Here is an 18,077-nt window from a genome sequence, read left to right on the forward strand (position 1 = left end):
GCTCCAACCTGTCACCATCAACCCCATCTCCATCTACTGATTGCATTCCCAGCTACCTTCCCCTCAGCCCCATCCCCTCCCATTTATCTCTCAGCCCGCTTACCCCCCCCCACCTCCAGCGCACACCCACCCCACCCCCTCCTGATGAAGAGGTTATGCTCGAAACATCGACTCTCTTGCTCCTTGGATACTGCCTGAATGACTGTGCTTTTCCAGCGCCACACTTTTTGACTGAGAAACTAGAAGTCAATGCTGCAAATTGCTTTTGCTTTGCTCATCATGGAACATTGGAGCAGTTATATAGCTCAAAGCAATCACTGGTCAGCACTCATGGACTCTGACAGAATCCAAACTGAGCATCAGTGAGCCACTTTTCCTCTCTTAAGTGTTGCTAGATAAACCTGTCGACGACCCTTCCATTACTTTATTGATGATTGAGAGTAGTCTGATCGAGCAGTAACTGGTTGGGTTGGGTTTGTCCTGCTTTTTGTCTGCAGGGTGTTCTTGGGCAATTTTCGACCTTATCAGATTGATGCCAGTGTGTCATTGTGGAACAGCCTGACCAGCAGTGTGGCTAATTTCGGAAAACAAGTCTTCAGTACCATTGCCGGAATGTTGTCAGGCATCATAGCCTTTGTTGTATCAATTGCCTCCTGCCATTCCTTGGTGTCATGTGGAATGAATCAAATTCGTTGAAAACTGGCATCTGTATTGCTGGGCCTTTCAGGAGGAGGCTGAGATGAATCATCTCCTCAGCGATCTTCTGGCTGAAGATGGATAATATGTTGGACTCCCTCATCATTGAGGATGGGAATGTTGTAGCGTTTACACCTCCACTTTGTCGTTTAATTGTCCACTGCCTTTCACAACTGGATTGGAAGGGCGCAAAGCTTAGATCTGAGGTATTGGTAAAAACCGAAAGGACTACAGATGCCAGAAATCGGAAACGATATCAGAAATTTCTGGAAAAACTCAGCAAGTCGGACAGCATCTGTGGAGAGAAAGTAGAATTACATTTCGGGTCAGGTGATGTGTTATGAGAAGGGACACTGAATCCGAAAAGTTAACTCTCGTTTCTCTCTACAGATGCTGCCTGACCTGCTGAGTTTTTCCAGCAATTTCTATTTTTGTTTCTGGTTGTGGGATTGCTTAGCCTTGTCTATTGCATGCTCTTTGGCAAGTATTCTTGCATTGTAGCTTCACCATTGAAGCTTCACCTTCAGCATTGAATCAAAGCTAATGGAGAAAAGGTCGGAAAATGAAGTTGAGGATCATCAGATCAGCCACGATCTCATTGAACAGCAGAATAGATTCAATGGTCAAATGGCCAACGTCTGTGTGCAGTTGCATTAATCCGGGCAAATGACAATTATTTCATCACATTGCTGACTTGTCCTTGTGGATTTGGACAGATTTGGGGGAGTCAGAATATGAGTTACTTGCCACAGAATTCCTAGCCTCTGAATTGCTCTTGTATCCACAATGTTTATAAGGCAGATTGAATTCAGTTTCTGATCAGTGGTAATCACACAATGTTGATAGTGGAGTATTCAATGATAGTAATACGATTGAACAGAGGGGTTGGTCAGCTCAGTCAGCTGGACAGCTGGCTTGTGATGCAGAGGGACACCAACTGTGCAGGTTCAACTGCTGGACCAGTTGAGGTCACTGCACTTTTCCTGTGACACACCCCCCTCCCCCAAAACCTCCAGCCTTATGTCTCTAATGAGAGTCCTCTGGGACTATAGTGACTTTCCCGCTCATTGAATATGACGGGGAAATTATTAGAATCCCTTTTTCTGTGGATAGTCATTGCCTGACACTTGAGTGGCCACTCACCAGCCAGATGTATCACCCCCGGATCATATATAATGATGACTAGTTGAACACCTGAGAATCAAGTTCATAAATTGTCTTCAGTTGAAGTAGAGATCGAGGGTATGGGATAACAGTACCAGGGCATGGAGGGAGTTCAGTCCCCATTTTAAAGTCAATATATTCATTACTTATTTTTACACTCCTCCCACCTCCCACCATATACGTGACAGGTAGTCATGTGACTCAGCCAACATTGTCTGTCATACGCTGCAGGCAAGGATGCCCCGTGGCATGGTACATTGGCGAGACCAAGCAAACATTACGATAATGGATGAATGGACACCGCACAACAGTCACCAGTCGGGGAACACTTTGGTGGTCTGGGACATTCGGCCTCGGACCTTTGGGTGAACGTCCTCCAAGGTGGACTTCGGGACAGCTGACAAAGCAGAGTGGCCAAGTAGAGGCTGATAGCCAAGTTCGGTATCCATGGGGAGGGCCTCAACCGGGACCTTGGGTTCATGTCACATTACAGGTGACCCCACTGCACTACACACACACACAAACACACGCTCACATACCACACTCTTACATAGACAATAGACAATAGGTGCAGGAGTAGGCCATTCTGCCCTTCGAGCCTGCACCACCATTCAATATGATCATGGCTGGTCATCCTTAATCAGTATCCTGATCCCCGTAATATATTCCCCTGTTTCTGTCTTCAAGGGCCCAATTTTAGTCTTCACCATTTTTTTGCCTTTCACATTCCTAAAAAAGCTTTTACTATCCTCCTTTATATTTTTGGCCAGTTTACTTTCGTACCTCATTTTTTCTCTGCGTATTTCCTTCTTAGTAATCCTCTGTTGTTCTTTAAAAGCTTCCCAGTCGTCCGTTTTCCCACTTATCTTTGCTATGTTATACTTTTTCTCTTTTAACTTTATATGTTTCTTAACTTCCCTCGTCAGCCACGGCCACCCATGCCTCCTCCTAGGATCTTTCTTCCTTCTTGGAATGAAATGATCCTGCATCTTCTGCATTATACACAGAAACATCTGCCATTGTTCCTCCATGGTCATCCCTGCTAAGGTATTGCACCACTGAACTTTGGCCAGCTCCTCCCTCATAGCTCCATAGTTCCCTTTATTCAACTGAAATATTGTCACTACCGATTGTACACTCTCCCTCTCAAATTGCAGATTGAAGCTTATTGTTGTATTATGGTCACTACTTCCCAATGGCTCCTTCACTTCAATGTCCCTGATCAATTCTGGTTCATTGCTCAATACCAGATCCAGAATTGCCTTCTCCCTGGTCGGCTCCAGAACCAGCTATTCTAAGAATCCATCTCGGAGGCACTCCACAAAGTCCCTTTCTTGAGGTCCAGTTTCATCCTGATTCTCCCAGTCTACCTGCATGTTGACATCCCCCATAACAACTGTAGTAACATCTTTGCGACAGGCTAATTTCAGGCTCCTGATTCAACTTACATCCGACATCCAGACTACTGTTTGGGGGCCTGTAGATAACTCCCAAGAGGGTCTTTTTACCCTTAGAATTTCTCAGCTCTATCCATACTGACTCTACATCCCTGATTCTAGGTCCCCCCCGTGCAAGGGACTGAATGTCATCCTTTACCAACAAGGCCACCCCACCCCCTCTGCCCGTCAGTCTGTCCTTGCGATAGCATGTGTAGCCTTGAATATTCATTTCCCAGGCCCTGTCCACTTGAAGCCACGTCTCAGTTATCCCCACAATATCGTATCGGCCAATTTCCAAAAGAGCCTCAAGCTCATCCATCTTATTTCTAATGCTTCGTGCATTCATATTTAGTATTTTTAATTTGTTACTGCCCTCACCCTTCCCATCAACTCCTATTTCACTCAACCTTACAACATGATCCCTTTTTGAGTTTTCTGCCTCATTGATACAGTTGTCTTTCTTGACTTCCCTTGTTCTAACTTTCCCTTCAATTTTCTTCATAAACATCCAGTTTGTCCCCTCCCACCCTGCTATTTAGTTTAAACGCAGCTGTGTTGCAGTAGCAAACCTGCCTACCAGAATGCTGGTCTCCAACCTATTAAGGTGCAAACCGTCTCTCTTGTATAATTTATGCTTACCACAAAACATACCCCAGTGATCCAAAATTTAAATCCTTGCTTCCTGCACCAGTTCCCCAGCCACACGTTCAAGTCCATTATCTCCCTGTTTCTGGCCTCACCAGCCCAAGGAACTGGAAGCAAACCAAAGATGACCACCCTGGACATCCTGCTTTTCAGCCTTCTTCCTAGTTCTCCAAAGTCCCGCTGTAGTATGTTCCTCCTCTTCTTCCTGACATCATTTGTGCCGACATGTACCACCACCTCTGGCTCTTCACCTTGGTCCTTGAGGATTTCCTGCACTCTGTCTGTGATGTCTTTAACCCTGGCACCAGGAAGGCAACACACCATCCCCCGTGTCCGACTCTTCCGCTCTGCCTCCACGCCAATGTTTGATTGACAGACCTGGCCGCCACGCGGACTGGCAGTGTCATCTGTCTTTACTGTTTCCAAAAGATTCAACTTGTTCCTGACAGAGACCCCCGGGGTCTCTTGCACCTGTCTCTTCTCTGCCTTCCTCATCGTCTGCTCTCTTCTGGTATGGTCAGTGTAATAACCTCGCTGAAGGTCTTGTCCAGAAAGATCTCGTTGTCTCGGATGAGCCTAAGGTCCTCGAGTTCTTTACGCACTCACGCAGACTCTCACACGCACACACATACACCCCACCCAAACTCTCACATGTACCCTCTTATAGGCTTATACTCCATCACATTCACACATACACTTTACTAATCTTGCCCACACGCAATCACACACTCTCTCACGTGCACTCACACTCGCACGCACACACTCATATGAACACACTCATGCTGTCTCTCTTTTCTGCAAACTGTGGAGGTGCCAGTTTTGCACAAAGTTATCACACAACACGAGGTTATAGTCCAACAAATTTAACTGAAGGCGCTAGCTTTCGCAGCGTCACTCCTTCATCAGGTGCTTTTGGAGCAGAATGTGGAGCAGAAGTTTATAGAGTTAATTTGTATTTGCAGAATTATGTTTTCAGATACATCCTGTTTTGCTCAAAAAATGCAGAACCTGCAGGCAGTCAATCCATGTAATATTTTGTAAATTCCACTTTGGACATAGAACTGATCTGACTCAAGATTGGGATACAGGCAGACTCTTAACTTCACATCGTTAAGGCATTGTCTGAGCTGAGATGTCACCTTTTGTTATAAAACCTTAAGGTATCTTGCAAACATGACTTAAAAGAAGTTCTGGTATTTACATATTAAAGAACCGAAACCAGCAAACCCATTCTAAAAGATGAAAGACTTAACAATCTAGGTTTGTTCAATGTATCATTGTATCACTGTAATCTTTTGCTTTAAATTCTGTGTCTTAAGGTCCTGCTTCACAACCACCTGATGAAGGAGCAGCTGGTGCTTCCAAATAAACCTGTTGGACTATAACCTGGTGTTGTGTGATTTTTAACTTTGTCCACCCATGACCAACAGCAGCTCCTCCACATCAGCACTAATGGTGACAGTGCTACAGGAGACGAATATGTTTAGACCCATACCTGGTGTAGTCTGTTAAGTATACAGGGTGTACGCTTAATGCAGAGTGTACTGCATTAAGAAGTACATGTGTCCCTTTGCTGAAAGCAAGTGAAAACTTCCTGGTGGTGCTATGCTGAGTTCCTAGATATTCCAGAGCATGGGGCATCATGCTTGGAGAGAGTGCAAAGGATTACGTGATTTGTCCATGCAAAGGCTTCAGCAGCTGTGGGGGAGCAACAGTGAATGGTGTCTCTGGGTCTGAAAGACAACAGAGAGGTAGAGCAAAGGCTGCACAGAGGTTAGTCTCTGCACAATGTCCTCTACTACGTTGGAGTTGGAGGCCTCCATGCTCCTTAACAGAGACAGGAGATCATCAGGCAGGCTAGTCATTGTACTGAACAGCTTGGTGTTCTTGTCCATCAGCATTGCTTAAGCTGCCCAGTCAAGATCCTCATGTGATCCCTGATAAAACTCTTCGGCAACTTCACCCCTCTCGGGAGCTGTCAAACTAACAATGCTCTCACACCTGTCCTGGCTACAGTCTTTGATGGAAGAATGGCCTTCTTCCTGTCAACCAAGACTACTAAGGCTCTAGTGCTGCACCTTCACACTGGAACTCTCTCCCTGTTCAGGTATTTCCATTTTCCATTTTTGCAATTGCAGCTATAGTTTTCAGCAGTCTTCTGTAATTCATTGCAGATTCCTTTTAAGTTGGATAGATTGCACCACACAGTTACTAGTGCACGAGGGAAAGCATTCACCAGGCAGATACTCTGCCCAGTGCTGCAAGGGGGCACCAACTTTGCCCGAAACCTCGACTCTACTGCTCCCTGGATGCTACCTGACCTGCTGTGCTTTTCCAGCACCACGTTCCACCTAAATGGGCAGATCACAGTCCAAGAGTGATGTTTGTCAGCCATATTTCTCCTAACCTCTCCTGCTGCTGTGCTGACTTCCAAGGTCCATATGCAAAGCACAAACAATGTGTAGGTAAACCAGCCCACACACAGACCGTCCGAGTAGCTGTGTGCAGTCACACAGCTTAGAGAGAACGTTATGTGTGAGTGCCTCCAAACAATTATCCAACGTAGACATGTAAATAGAAGCACTGCATTTTTCATACTTTTTTATTATTTATTAGATGTGGCAACTCCAGCATTGGTTGACCATTTACCAGTTTTCTTTGAACTGAGTCTTCATCACTTCAGTGGACAGTCAAGAGTCAGCCATGTTGCTGTGGGTCTGGAATCACATGTGGGCCAGTTAGGAACGGCTGATTTCCTTCCCTTAAGGACATTCGTGAACCAGATGGGCTTTTACTATAATTAATTATAGTTTCAAGACCCCATGTCTGAGACTAGCTTTATTTTCCAGATTTGTTTATCCACTGAATCCAAATTCCACAGCTGCTGTGGTGGGATTCCCGCGTTCCCAAACCAATAGTTTGGATCACTGGATTACTTATCCAGTGACATGACCATTGCCACCATCCCTCCCAGCTATTAAAAACTTCAAAATAGTCACTCCATCCTCCCGCTAATTAGAGTTGTTGCCTTTCGCCTGGCAGGCGTGTGAGGGGATGCAGTTATAATGGGACATGCTAACATGCACAGAGAGAAGGCTGGCAGCAGCTGGTTGCTTGCCCCTATACAAAATCTGTCTTGGGCTCTTGTAGCATGGTGTTGTGTCCTTATTCTGGGCTGGCAGGCTCAGGTTCCAGTCTCACCTGCTCCAGAGTTGTGTCATAACAAGTGGGCGGCACGGTGGCACAGTGGTTAGCACTGCTGCCTCACTGCGCCAGAGACCCAGGTTCACTTCCCGCCTCAGGTGACTGACCGTGTGGAGTTTGCACATTCTCCCCGTGTCTGTGTGGGTTTCATCTGGGTGCTCCGGTTTCCTCCCACAGTCCAAATATGTGCAGGTTAGGTGAATTGGCCATGCTAAATTGCCCGTAGTGTTAGGTGAAGGGGTAAATGTAGGGGAATGGGTCTGGGTGGGTTGCACTTCGGCAAGTCGGTGTGGACTTGTTGGGCCGAAGGGCCTGTTTCCACACTGTAAGGAATCTAATCTAATCTAAAGTCTGAACAAATTAGTTAAAAGTATCGATACTATCCCTCCTACCATGATCATAGACTGGCTCAATATCCTGGAACTCCCTTTCTAATGGTATTGTGGATCTACCTGCAGCATATGGACTGCGTCAGTTCAAGAAGGCAGCTCATCACCACCTTCTCAAAGGTAAACATGGATAGCCAGCTGTGCTCACATCCCATGAGAGAATGAAAAACAAGTCAATTTTTATAGCACCTTTAACATCCCAATGTGTTTCACAGGAGTGACGTCCAAACAAAATTTGACACTTGAGCCACGCAAGGATATATTAGGACGAGTGACCAAAGGCTTAGTCAAATAAGTAGAGAATAGGCATGTCCTAAAGAGTGAGAAGAGGGAAGGATATTTCTTATGACTTGCCTGTGCTCCAAATTCAAACCCCCTCCCCCTCTGGCTACTGCCAGGGAGCCAAACTTACCAGAAAGGTGCAAAGAACTCTAATGCTTCTAAAAATGAATGGAGCAGTTTCATAGCAAGAGACACACTGCAAAATGATCCTGCAGATTTGCTCTGAAATCACCAGAATAGCAAGCTTGCTGTCTGGGAGCCTGCTTGATGAGGGAAAGCTCCATTAAATACCAATCAGTATCGGATTGTTTTGGCTCATTGTACTGCCAGTTGTTCCCCAAACACACAGAAAGACATTCAATGCTATGGGAATTTAATAGGTGTGTGCCAGAAGAAAATTCTTTTATTAACTCCTAATTTATCCCTACGTAGTGGTATAATCAACCTTGTTGAATGTAAGCCCATGTTGTCTGCATATGCAGTTTCACCATGACAGGATCCTGCTGTATGGTGCCCAATTTGTATTTGCCTTACATGATTTGTGTTGCCCATTTTCATTTTCCCTACCATGCCTGCCCCAACCTACTCTCTGATTCATAACAATGTTAAAGGAAACAGCTTCTGCATCTACAGCAACTTTCTGAAGCTCAAAATGTCTTTAAGTGCTTTTAGACAATTTGTAAAGTGTCATCCCTGTTGCAATGTGTGGAAGAACAGCAGCCAATTACCACACAGCAAAATCTCACAAACAGCCAGAAGTCAATGACTAATTTGCCTCTTATTTTTAGTGACAGTGGTTGAGAGATAAATATTGACCCCAGTGCTGAGAAGATCTCTTCAAAATGGTCCCTCGGGATCTTTTGGATCCACCTGGGAGGGTTGATCAACTTAACTTTTCAACTGAAACCAGCACCTCTGACAGTGTTGGTGACACTCTTAGAACTGCACTCAGTGTGTCAGTCCAAGCCTCTGCTCTATTCTTCCATTTTACTGCCTGGTAAAAGATGCTCTTTGGTCAGCCTGAAACCTGTTAGTCTTCACAGAACAAGGCGTTGACCTTGACAAATGTTGCAGACTGGCACAATGCTAGGTCCAGGACTAAACCTGGGGCAGCTGGTGCCAAGGAGCAGTGGAGAAAGACCACTGTCTGAGAACCTTCTGCTGAATTGGGGTCTGTTCAGTTTTTGGACCCTGCTGGTGTCTCAAATACATGTAAGTAGAGTCTTATACAAGTAAGAGATGCCTTTGCTTTGTTTAGACAGAGTCAAACTCTGATGTTTGTTTGTTTCCTTGAAATGCTACTATACAGAACCGAACTGCATTTGTGACTATATATAGTTAAAAATCAACAACACCAGGTTATAGTCCAACAGGTTAATTGGAAGCCACTAGCTTTCGGAGCGACGCCGACATGACTAATATATGATATATATTTTTGAAATGTAAAAACACTTCAGTATCTCCTGTGATTGTGAAAGATCACAACAAGCAGTACGCTTAAACTGGGCCAAGATGGTTTAGGCTTTCAGCTATTCCCAGGTGAGTTGTGTCCAGGGTTCAGAAGGTTGAGAAAGATTGGAAGAGTATAGTGCTGTCTTTCATGCTTGTTGCGTACTTTGTCTGTGTCTGTGAATGTGACTAAATCCAGGCTAGAAATATTCCCAGATCATTGGCACTGAACAAGGAGAACAGATCCACTATTCACTGCCTTCTGAACATTTTATTCCCCATTGCACCCAAACATTACTCACACATCTGTCAGTCCCTGGCTTCAAGAACCCAGAGCAACCGAGTGAAGAACCACATCCTGCAAGTGACAATTGAATCGTAGGCTGATAATTGGAGCAATTTGCATAGATCTATAAGCACAGTAACTGAATCACTTTAGACGCTGAGGCATTTTTTTGAAATAAAAAGTTTATTGCTGGACATAACGCCCCCTCCCGTCCAGTCTGTGTGCAGCAGGAGCACGAGTTGGAGTGATATATCATTGGGCTGGCTTCCCCTGAGCCCCATAATACAAGGGGTTGGTAAAGCTCCCACTGGACACCTGCCCTTGGACTTATTGACACTGCTACATGCCCAAGTAAGTGGCAATTAAGGGTCTTAATCCGCTACCCAAAAATGCTAAGGAACGGGAGGTGAACGGCCAAAACTGTTTTGTGAATTGTATCCTCGAGAAGATGCAGAGGGTGGTCTGGATGACCTGTCCACTTGAGGGACTTGAATATGACCCGATGTGTTCTTGCTACCGGGGCTGATGTTTTTTCCGAACAATGATGGGGGTGAATGCCCTGGAATATGAAGCCTTCTTGTTGAACTTAGCGGCAGTCTTATTGAAATCAATGAACAACAAAAAAGATTACATTTGTATCGTGCCTGTTGTGCAGGGAAAAATCCCATAAGTGTCACATTTGCAATATCGAAAAACGTTTGGTAACATTGAGCCACGTGAGACAAATGAACAAAGGTATGGTCAAAGAGGAGCATCCGGAGACAGAGGAAAGAGCCAGAGAGGATTTTGACAGGAAATTCTGTGGAGTGCAATTTGAACCCAAAACTATCCGACTAAGAGTAACACTGGGAAAGCTCACTCTCTCGGGTGGGAGTGAGGGAATTGGTGTTGCTACTGAGAGTGAGAGGTTGTGTTCAACCAACATAGAAAGAGGAAGAATAGGCGACAAATGCAGTTGTAGAGTCTTAGAGTCATAGAGATGTACAGCACGGAAACAGATCCTTCGGTCCAACCTGTCCATGCCGACCAGATATCCCAACCCAATCTAGTCCCACCTGCCAGCACCCGGCCCATATCCCTCCAAACCCTTTTCTGGCAGCAAACAATCCAGGATGCAGGCTAATGCCTCTGGTATGGACGCTCCTGTAAAATCTGAGATCGTTCAGTCACCTCGATACTCAGAGAGATGCAATTGGGACTTCTGAACATAACAACAAGGAGCAGGAGTAGGCCATCTGGCCCTTTGAGCCTTCTCCTCCATTCAGTAAGATCATGGCTGATCTTTTCTTGGCCTCAGTTCCACTTACCCTCCCTCTCATAATATCCATTAATTCCTTCATTATTCAAAAAAAAATCTATTTGAGCTTTAAAAGCATTTACTGAAGTAGAATCAACTACTTCAGTGGGCAGGGAATTCCACAAATTCACAACCCTCTGGGTGAAGAAGTTCCTTCTCAATTCAGTCCTAAACCTGCTCTCCCTAATTTTGAGGCTCTGCCCTCTTGTCCTAGTTTCACCCGCCAGTGGAAACATCCTCTCTACTTTAATCTTATCTATTCCCTTCATAATTTTATATGTTTCTATAAGATTCCCCCTTATTCTTTTGAATTCGAATGAATATAATCCCAGTTTACTCAGTCTCTCCTCATAAGCCAACCCCCTCAACTCCGGAATCAACCGAGTGAACCTCCTCTGCACCCCCTGTACTGCCAGCAAGATTGAAAGGCACTGTATGAATGTATCTTCTTTCTTTCTCGTCAGTGTCATTTTAAGACTTCATCTGTCTTCCTGCAGGGAAGTGGATCGAGATTTGGATGGCCACGTCAGCTTCAAGGACTTTGAGATTGTCATGCGCCATGAATAACAATCTAATGAAGCCTGGAGTGAGGAAGGATGTTGCAGATCTTTCAGCCCCAAGAGCAACGACACTGCTCCCTCATGAATGGGGAGTGATCTGGGAGACAAAGCCATTGCTCAATCAGAAATGTCACCCAAATGCAGTTTATATATTTCATGTTCTCCCTCCAACTACAGCAGTGATTCAATATTCAATGTGGTATTTGTGTACTTCCAGGAACATGTAGCTTTGTTACAATGAATGCAATAAACTTGTTGTCTTGTATGTTCTGCACCATACCTTGGTTCTAGTGGCAGATTCAAAGTGAATGGTTTAGTTCTCACACCATCTGCAGTCTCCTGAAAACATAGAAATAGGGAGTAGCATCTGGTCATTCAGCCTCCTGGGTCTGCTCTGTCATTCGTGGGCATACAGCACAGAAACAGACCCTTTGGTCCAACTTGCCCACACCGACCAGACATCCCATTCTGACCTAGTACCATTTGCCATAATTTGGCCCATATCCCTCCAAACCCTTCCTATTCATTACCCATCAAAATGTCTTTTAAATGTTGTAATTGTGCCTGTTCTTTTGGCAGTTTGTTCCATGCACGCATCACTGTCTGCATGAAAAAAATTACATCAAGGCCTTTTTAAATCTTTCCCCTCTCACCTTAAACTCATGCTGTCTGGTTTTGGACTCCCCCACTCTCGGAAAAAGTTGTTGGCTATTCATCCTATCCATGCCCCACATGATTTTATAAACCTCTATAAGGACCCCCTCAGCCTCCGACGCTCCAGGGAAAAAAGCCTTACCCTGTTTGGCCTCCCCCTAGTACTCAAACCCTCCAGTCCTGGCAACATCCTTGAAAATTTTTTCAGTTGACTCTTAAGTTTAGCAAAATCTTTCCTATAGATGGATGACCAGAATTGTACACAATATTCTAAAAGTGGCCTTACCAATGTCCTGTACAGCCGCAGCACAACATCCCAACTTCTACACTCAATGTTCTAATCAACGAAGGCTAGCATGCCAAATGCCTTCTCCACTCTCCTGCCGGCCTGCAAATCTAAAAGAACTATGCACCTGCACATTCAGGTTGGGCAACACTCCCCAGAGCCCTACCATTAAGTATATAAGTCCTGTCCTGGCTTGCCTTACCAAAATGCAACACTTCACATTTATCAACATTAAACTCCCATCTGCCACTCCTCAACCCATTGGCCCATCTGATCAAGGTCTCATTGTACTCTGAGGTAACCTTCTTCACTGTCCACTATACAACCTATACTGGTGTCATCTGCAAACTTACTAACCATACCTCCTAGATTCGCATCAAAATCATTTATATACATCATGAAACGCTGGTCACAGGCCTCCAGTCCTCTACCACCACCCTCTGTCTCCTACCTTCAAGCCAATTTTATATCCAATTGGCTAGCTGCCCTTGGATCTCATGTGTTCTAATCTTACCAACCAGTGTACCGTCGGAACCTTGTTGTCAGCTTTACTGAAGTCCATATAGACAATGTCTATCGCTGTCCTTTCACCAATCTTCTTTGCCACCTCTTCAAGAAACTCAATCAACTAGTGAGACACGATTTCCCATGCACAAAACCATGTTGACTATCCCTGATCAATGCACGTAAATCCTGTCCCTCAGAATTCCTCCAGCAAGTTACCCACCACCGACATTAGACTCACCAGTCTATACGTCCTTGGCTCTTCCTTACAGCCTTTCTTAAATAATCGTACCATATTAGCCGACCTCCAGTCTTCCAGTACCTGTAGCTGTCAATGATACAAATATCTCAGCAAAAGGCCCAGCAATCTCTTTAGATTAGAGTGGTGCTGGAAAAGCACAGCAGGTCAGGCAGCATCCGAGGAGCAAGAAAATCGACGTTTTGGGCAAAAGCCCTTCATCAGGAATCTCTTCCCTAGCTTCCTACAATGTTCTGGGAAATACCTGATCAAGTCCCAGGGATTTATTTATTTATACGTGTTTTCGGACTCCAGTACCTCCTCTTATCAAGACATCACTGTTTATTTCCCCAAGTTCCTAGTTTCCATGTCCTTATCCACAGTAAATACTAACAATATATTTGTTTAGTATCTCATCCACTCCCGTGTTCAACACAGAAGGGTGCCCGAGTTACTCTTTTGCCCTTACTTATAGAATCTCTTTGGATTTCTTTAACTCCATTTGCCAAAGCTATCTCATGTCCACGTTTTGCACTTTGTCTTACATATGCCCCAGCCTCTCCCTTTAGTTAAACCCTCCAACCCTGGCAACATACTTTTAAATCTTTTCTGACCACTTTCAAATTTCACAACAGCAGAGAGACTGGAAGTGCACACAGTATTCTGATAGTGGCCTAACCAATGTCCTATACAGCTGCAATATTTCCTCCCAACTCCTATACTCAATACACTGACCAATAAAGGCAACCATACCAAATGCCTTCCTCACTATCCTATCTACCTGAGACTCCACTTTCAAGGAACTATGAACCTGCACTCCAAGCTCTCTGTCCAGCAACACTCCCTGGGACCTTACCATTTTGTGTAGCCTGTGTGAAGTGCAAAAGTAATTTACAACATTATTTGAGCTGAGAGATAGTAAAAGCAAAATGTAGGAGATGTTTCATCTTATGGGGGAGCCAGAGCTGGAGCTTCATGTGTAAGATAGTCATGACTCGATCAAAGCAGGAAGTTGGGAGAAACTGTTCTATCTAGAGAGTGCTGAGAATATTGTGTTCAGTACCATGTGGAGTGTTGGAGTGACCATTATTGATATATTTAACAGCAATCTAAATAAACATAGGGGAGAAAAAAATAGAAGAGTAAGCAGAGGGGAGTGAGATGGCTCATGTACAGAGACTGGTTGAGCTGAACAGCCTGTTCCTGAGCTTTAAATCCAATGAAAGTTTCCAGCAGAGTGCTGTTTATGTTCTGTGTGAGGCAGTATTTGGTCCATAGTGAATGAAATCAGTTTCAAAGAACAGAAGATTGGTAGTCATATCAAGATGAGTGTTTGTAACAGAGTCTGAATATCGCACCGTTGACCAGCTTTTGGCTACCTATCCCAGGATTTGATTATGTTGGCTTGGAGTCACATTTTCTCTGATAAAGTTCCTGCAAAGAACCTTCGAATGGTAACCTGGCGGAAGACACCATGTAAATGCAAGTTGATGCTTTTCAGGTAAATGCTCAAAATGAAATTCATTGAGAACAATCTTTTGCGAATGACAGTTCATTCAAGTTAAACACAGAACTACTATAAAGAGGTTCAGCTGCATGTTAAAGCTTAATCTGCTATACATGGTGATGTTAGTACTACACGTTATAGACTTAGAAGTATATAAATCCAGGTATTAATTATCATATTATTGTAACAGTACTCTGGAGAGATGGTGATTCATACTGGGAGAGTTGCTTGAAATTGTACCTGCAGTGTACTTACAGCAAGTAATATTCAATTGGTTTTTATATTTGCTGGTGCAAATTTCAGATTTGCTTAATTAGTAATTGAATGATATTTTAACATCTACAGTGATACTGTCATAGGCAGGACTCCACAGAAAACACTGGCCCATGAGCAAGCTGAGAAATCTGCATGTGTGCAATGAATCAATGTGAATTACTTTGACTTCATTATTTCTAAAATTCAGTGTGACAGCTGTCGCCTAATCTAAGGACATGTGTTACATTTCATTACAGCCTCAGATGCTTAATAAAATAATCAATGCATTTGCTGTATTAAAATCTGCCCAGATCCACAGATAATGTAATTAAAATAATTTCCATCAATGACCCTGTGTAGTTGGAATGGGCCTGAAATATTCTTGTGCATGCAGGAAACAGTTCCAGGACTGGGGGCAATCATTCCTGAACTTTGGCACTAGCAGCGTACAGCAATATTACATAGATTCAGATCATCTCTTAGAGGTTAATAAGCTTGTACAACTTTAATTGGACCATGCTAAATTCCACCCCAACCCTCCTTTAGTTGTTGCTTGAGTTCTGCCTATGGGGAGCTGAGAAGAGTCGACAGCTGTCACAAAGTAATGCCAGTGATTATGCTATATTTGTACTTATTAACTCCACTGTCAATAAATATGTTGCATTTATCATCAGCCGAATGATCAGAGGACAAGAGTTGACACACCTCACTGTCACCTCACTTGGAAAACTGAGTGAAGAATCTCATTAACACGGGAAAGCATTAACCAAGAGTAACAGCTACAACTGAGATCATCGTTCTGCCTTGAATGGAGGGTATGGATAGGAGAGGCCTCCTTATCTTTGTTACTTCTTTAATATTAGGGCAAACCATCATTGACTACAGTTTGCAGGAGCCGATGGGAATGTAGAGTTTGGAGGTGTCTAATTTTCTTTTATTTCAACTATGGTTTAAGCTTATTTCTATGCACAGTTTTTTAATTCTATTATTTCTTGATTTCTAACTAAAATCAAGTAACAAGGTGGATCTTGCATTTATGTAGTGCCTTTTATAACCTGAGATTGTCTCAAGCCAACGTACAACTATTGAAGTGTATTAACCTTTGTGATATAGAGACATTACTTAAAACTTCACTTCCTTCAATACTAACCCACAGCAGTATCTACATCCACACGATGCACTGCACTAACTCATCAAGACTCCTTTGACAGCACCTTCCAAACTTGTAGCCTCTGTCTCCGAGAAGGACAGGGATAGCAGATACACAGGTGCACCACCAACTGCAAGTCACAAAAGCGTTATGATGGAGAAGAGGGCCATTTAGCCCACTGGCTCTGCACCAACTCTCCAAATGAGCATTATGACCCCGTGCCTCCCACATTTTCCCAATACCCTTTCATGTTGTTTCTATTAAAAAAAAATCTAATGCCCTCTTGAACGCATCGATTGAACCTGCCTCCACTACATTTCCAGTCAGTGCATTCCAGGCCTAACTCCTTGTTTCTTCCAAGTTTCCCATATTCTGATTTGAAACAGTATCACCACTCCCTCACTGACACTAGGTCAAAATCCTGGAACTCCCTCTCTAACAAGCATTATTGAGAGCCTATATCACATGGACTGCACTGGTTTAAGAAAATAACCTGCCACCTCAGGGCAATCACAATTGGCAATAATTTGTAGTCTTGCTCGCACCAACTGTACCCCATGAACAATTTAAAAATTACCAAGGTCCCGTAAACAGCAAAGATATTGATAACAAGATCAAAGTGACAAAACAAGTTTTAGCGATGTTCCTTCAGTGATAAATATTTGCCAGTTTACTTTGCCATTGATATGTTAACGCTAATATTAGATCTCTTATTAATCTTCAGGACCCAAAGGAATACAAAGCTCATCTATGCAAACATTCCTTAGAATTTAATGCTCTTAGATCTAATTTAGCACTGTGACCCCAGAAAGGTCAGTGTATCCCTTCTGAAGAGATATTTCTTCTCTCTGAAAGGGTCATTCAACTGTTGGATTCTCATTTCCAAAGAGCGGTGGAGAATGGAACTTCAAACTTATTCAATACGGAGTTGGATAGATATTTGATAGTCAAGGGTTATGGGGTGGTCATACAGGAAAGTGGAGTTCAGACTGCAACTAGATCTCAATCATGACCTTATTGAACGGTGGAACAGGTTTAAAAGGCTCAATAGCCTTCTCCTGCTCCTCAGTCCTATACCCCCACAAGATGCAGTGTCTTGGACAGAAGGCTGTATCTCCGGGTAGAGTCTAACTCTGTACAACGGAAGTATGATTTCCCCATTTTTGGCTTTGAATTTTTAAAAAGTAAATTTTAAGATCAACTAGGGATTAAGTGTGAGTTTAATGATGAGCCTCATTGAAACAATGATCATTAGCTGTTTACCAAATCTGAGGTGTCGTTTTGTTAACCTGTGCTTGGAATTTTAAGTCCCCTATTCATTTGCTCGAATTTTACCGAATTTCAAGTTAATAACTCATTGTTAGTGATTTTCTCCAAATTTATTTAGGTTTTATTTTAAGAGTTCCAATTCTCCCACTCAATATTTGAAATAAAATCAAGACAACTAATCCAGGTCTTTTTCAATGTATAACTTCAGTTACATCACACTGTAAAGTTTTGCTATAAATTCTGTGTCTTGCAACCTTATATTCCACAACCACCTGATGAAGGAGCAGTGCTCCAAAAGCTAGTGCCTCCAAATAAACCTGTTCGACTATAACCTGGTGTTGTGTGGTTTTTAACTTAGGAGAAATAAACAGGGTTTTAAATTGGCAGTAAAAACGGGCTGCAATAGATAGGTTTGCAATCAGTAAGGGAAAGGGCAGGAAATTGGAGTTTAGGATAATCACATCAGCCATGACCTCATTGAACAGTGGAGCAGACTCGATGGGCGAATACCCTACTTCTGCTTCTATGTCTTATGTCCTATCACTGCTTGATTTGATGATATCTCCCTCTCCCAATCCTGAACGTGCCTCTGTTGGGGTCATTCCTCAAAATTAATGGATATAATTGATGCCCAGCTGTCTTGCTCCAAAGATCTGGAATTTTCTTCCCAATCCTCACTGCCTTTTCAACAGACGTTCCTCCTTTAAGGTACTCCTTCAACCCTCAGTCGTCAAACATTTGGACATTCTAATGTTTTGTCATGTGGTCCAGGTATCAGGTTTTGTTTGATATCATGCCTGCGG

General features: G+C 43.5%; 1 protein-coding gene across 5 annotated transcripts in view; it reads left to right on the forward strand.

Annotated features, from left to right (window-relative positions):
• The window catches only part of efcab11 (EF-hand calcium binding domain 11), a 102,770-nt gene extending 85,182 nt beyond the window's left edge, over window positions 1-17,588 (forward strand). For 3 of the 5 annotated variants that reach the window (XM_072568093.1, XM_072568091.1, XM_072568095.1), the window contains one exon: window positions 15,530-17,588. In XM_072568093.1, coding sequence (XP_072424194.1) covers window positions 15,530-15,605 — 76 coding nt within the window. In that variant the 3' untranslated portion in view covers window positions 15,606-17,588. Of the gene's footprint in view, window positions 1-11,348; window positions 11,691-15,529 lie in introns of those variants that run through there. The other 2 variants (XM_072568094.1, XM_072568092.1) reach the window with 1 other exon arrangement.
• Window positions 17,589-18,077: the final 489 nt, after the last annotated feature.

The sequence above is a fragment of the Chiloscyllium punctatum genome, chromosome 4, assembly GCF_047496795.1.
Source record: "Chiloscyllium punctatum isolate Juve2018m chromosome 4, sChiPun1.3, whole genome shotgun sequence".
In the NCBI taxonomy this organism is placed as follows: domain Eukaryota; kingdom Metazoa; phylum Chordata; class Chondrichthyes; order Orectolobiformes; family Hemiscylliidae; genus Chiloscyllium; species Chiloscyllium punctatum.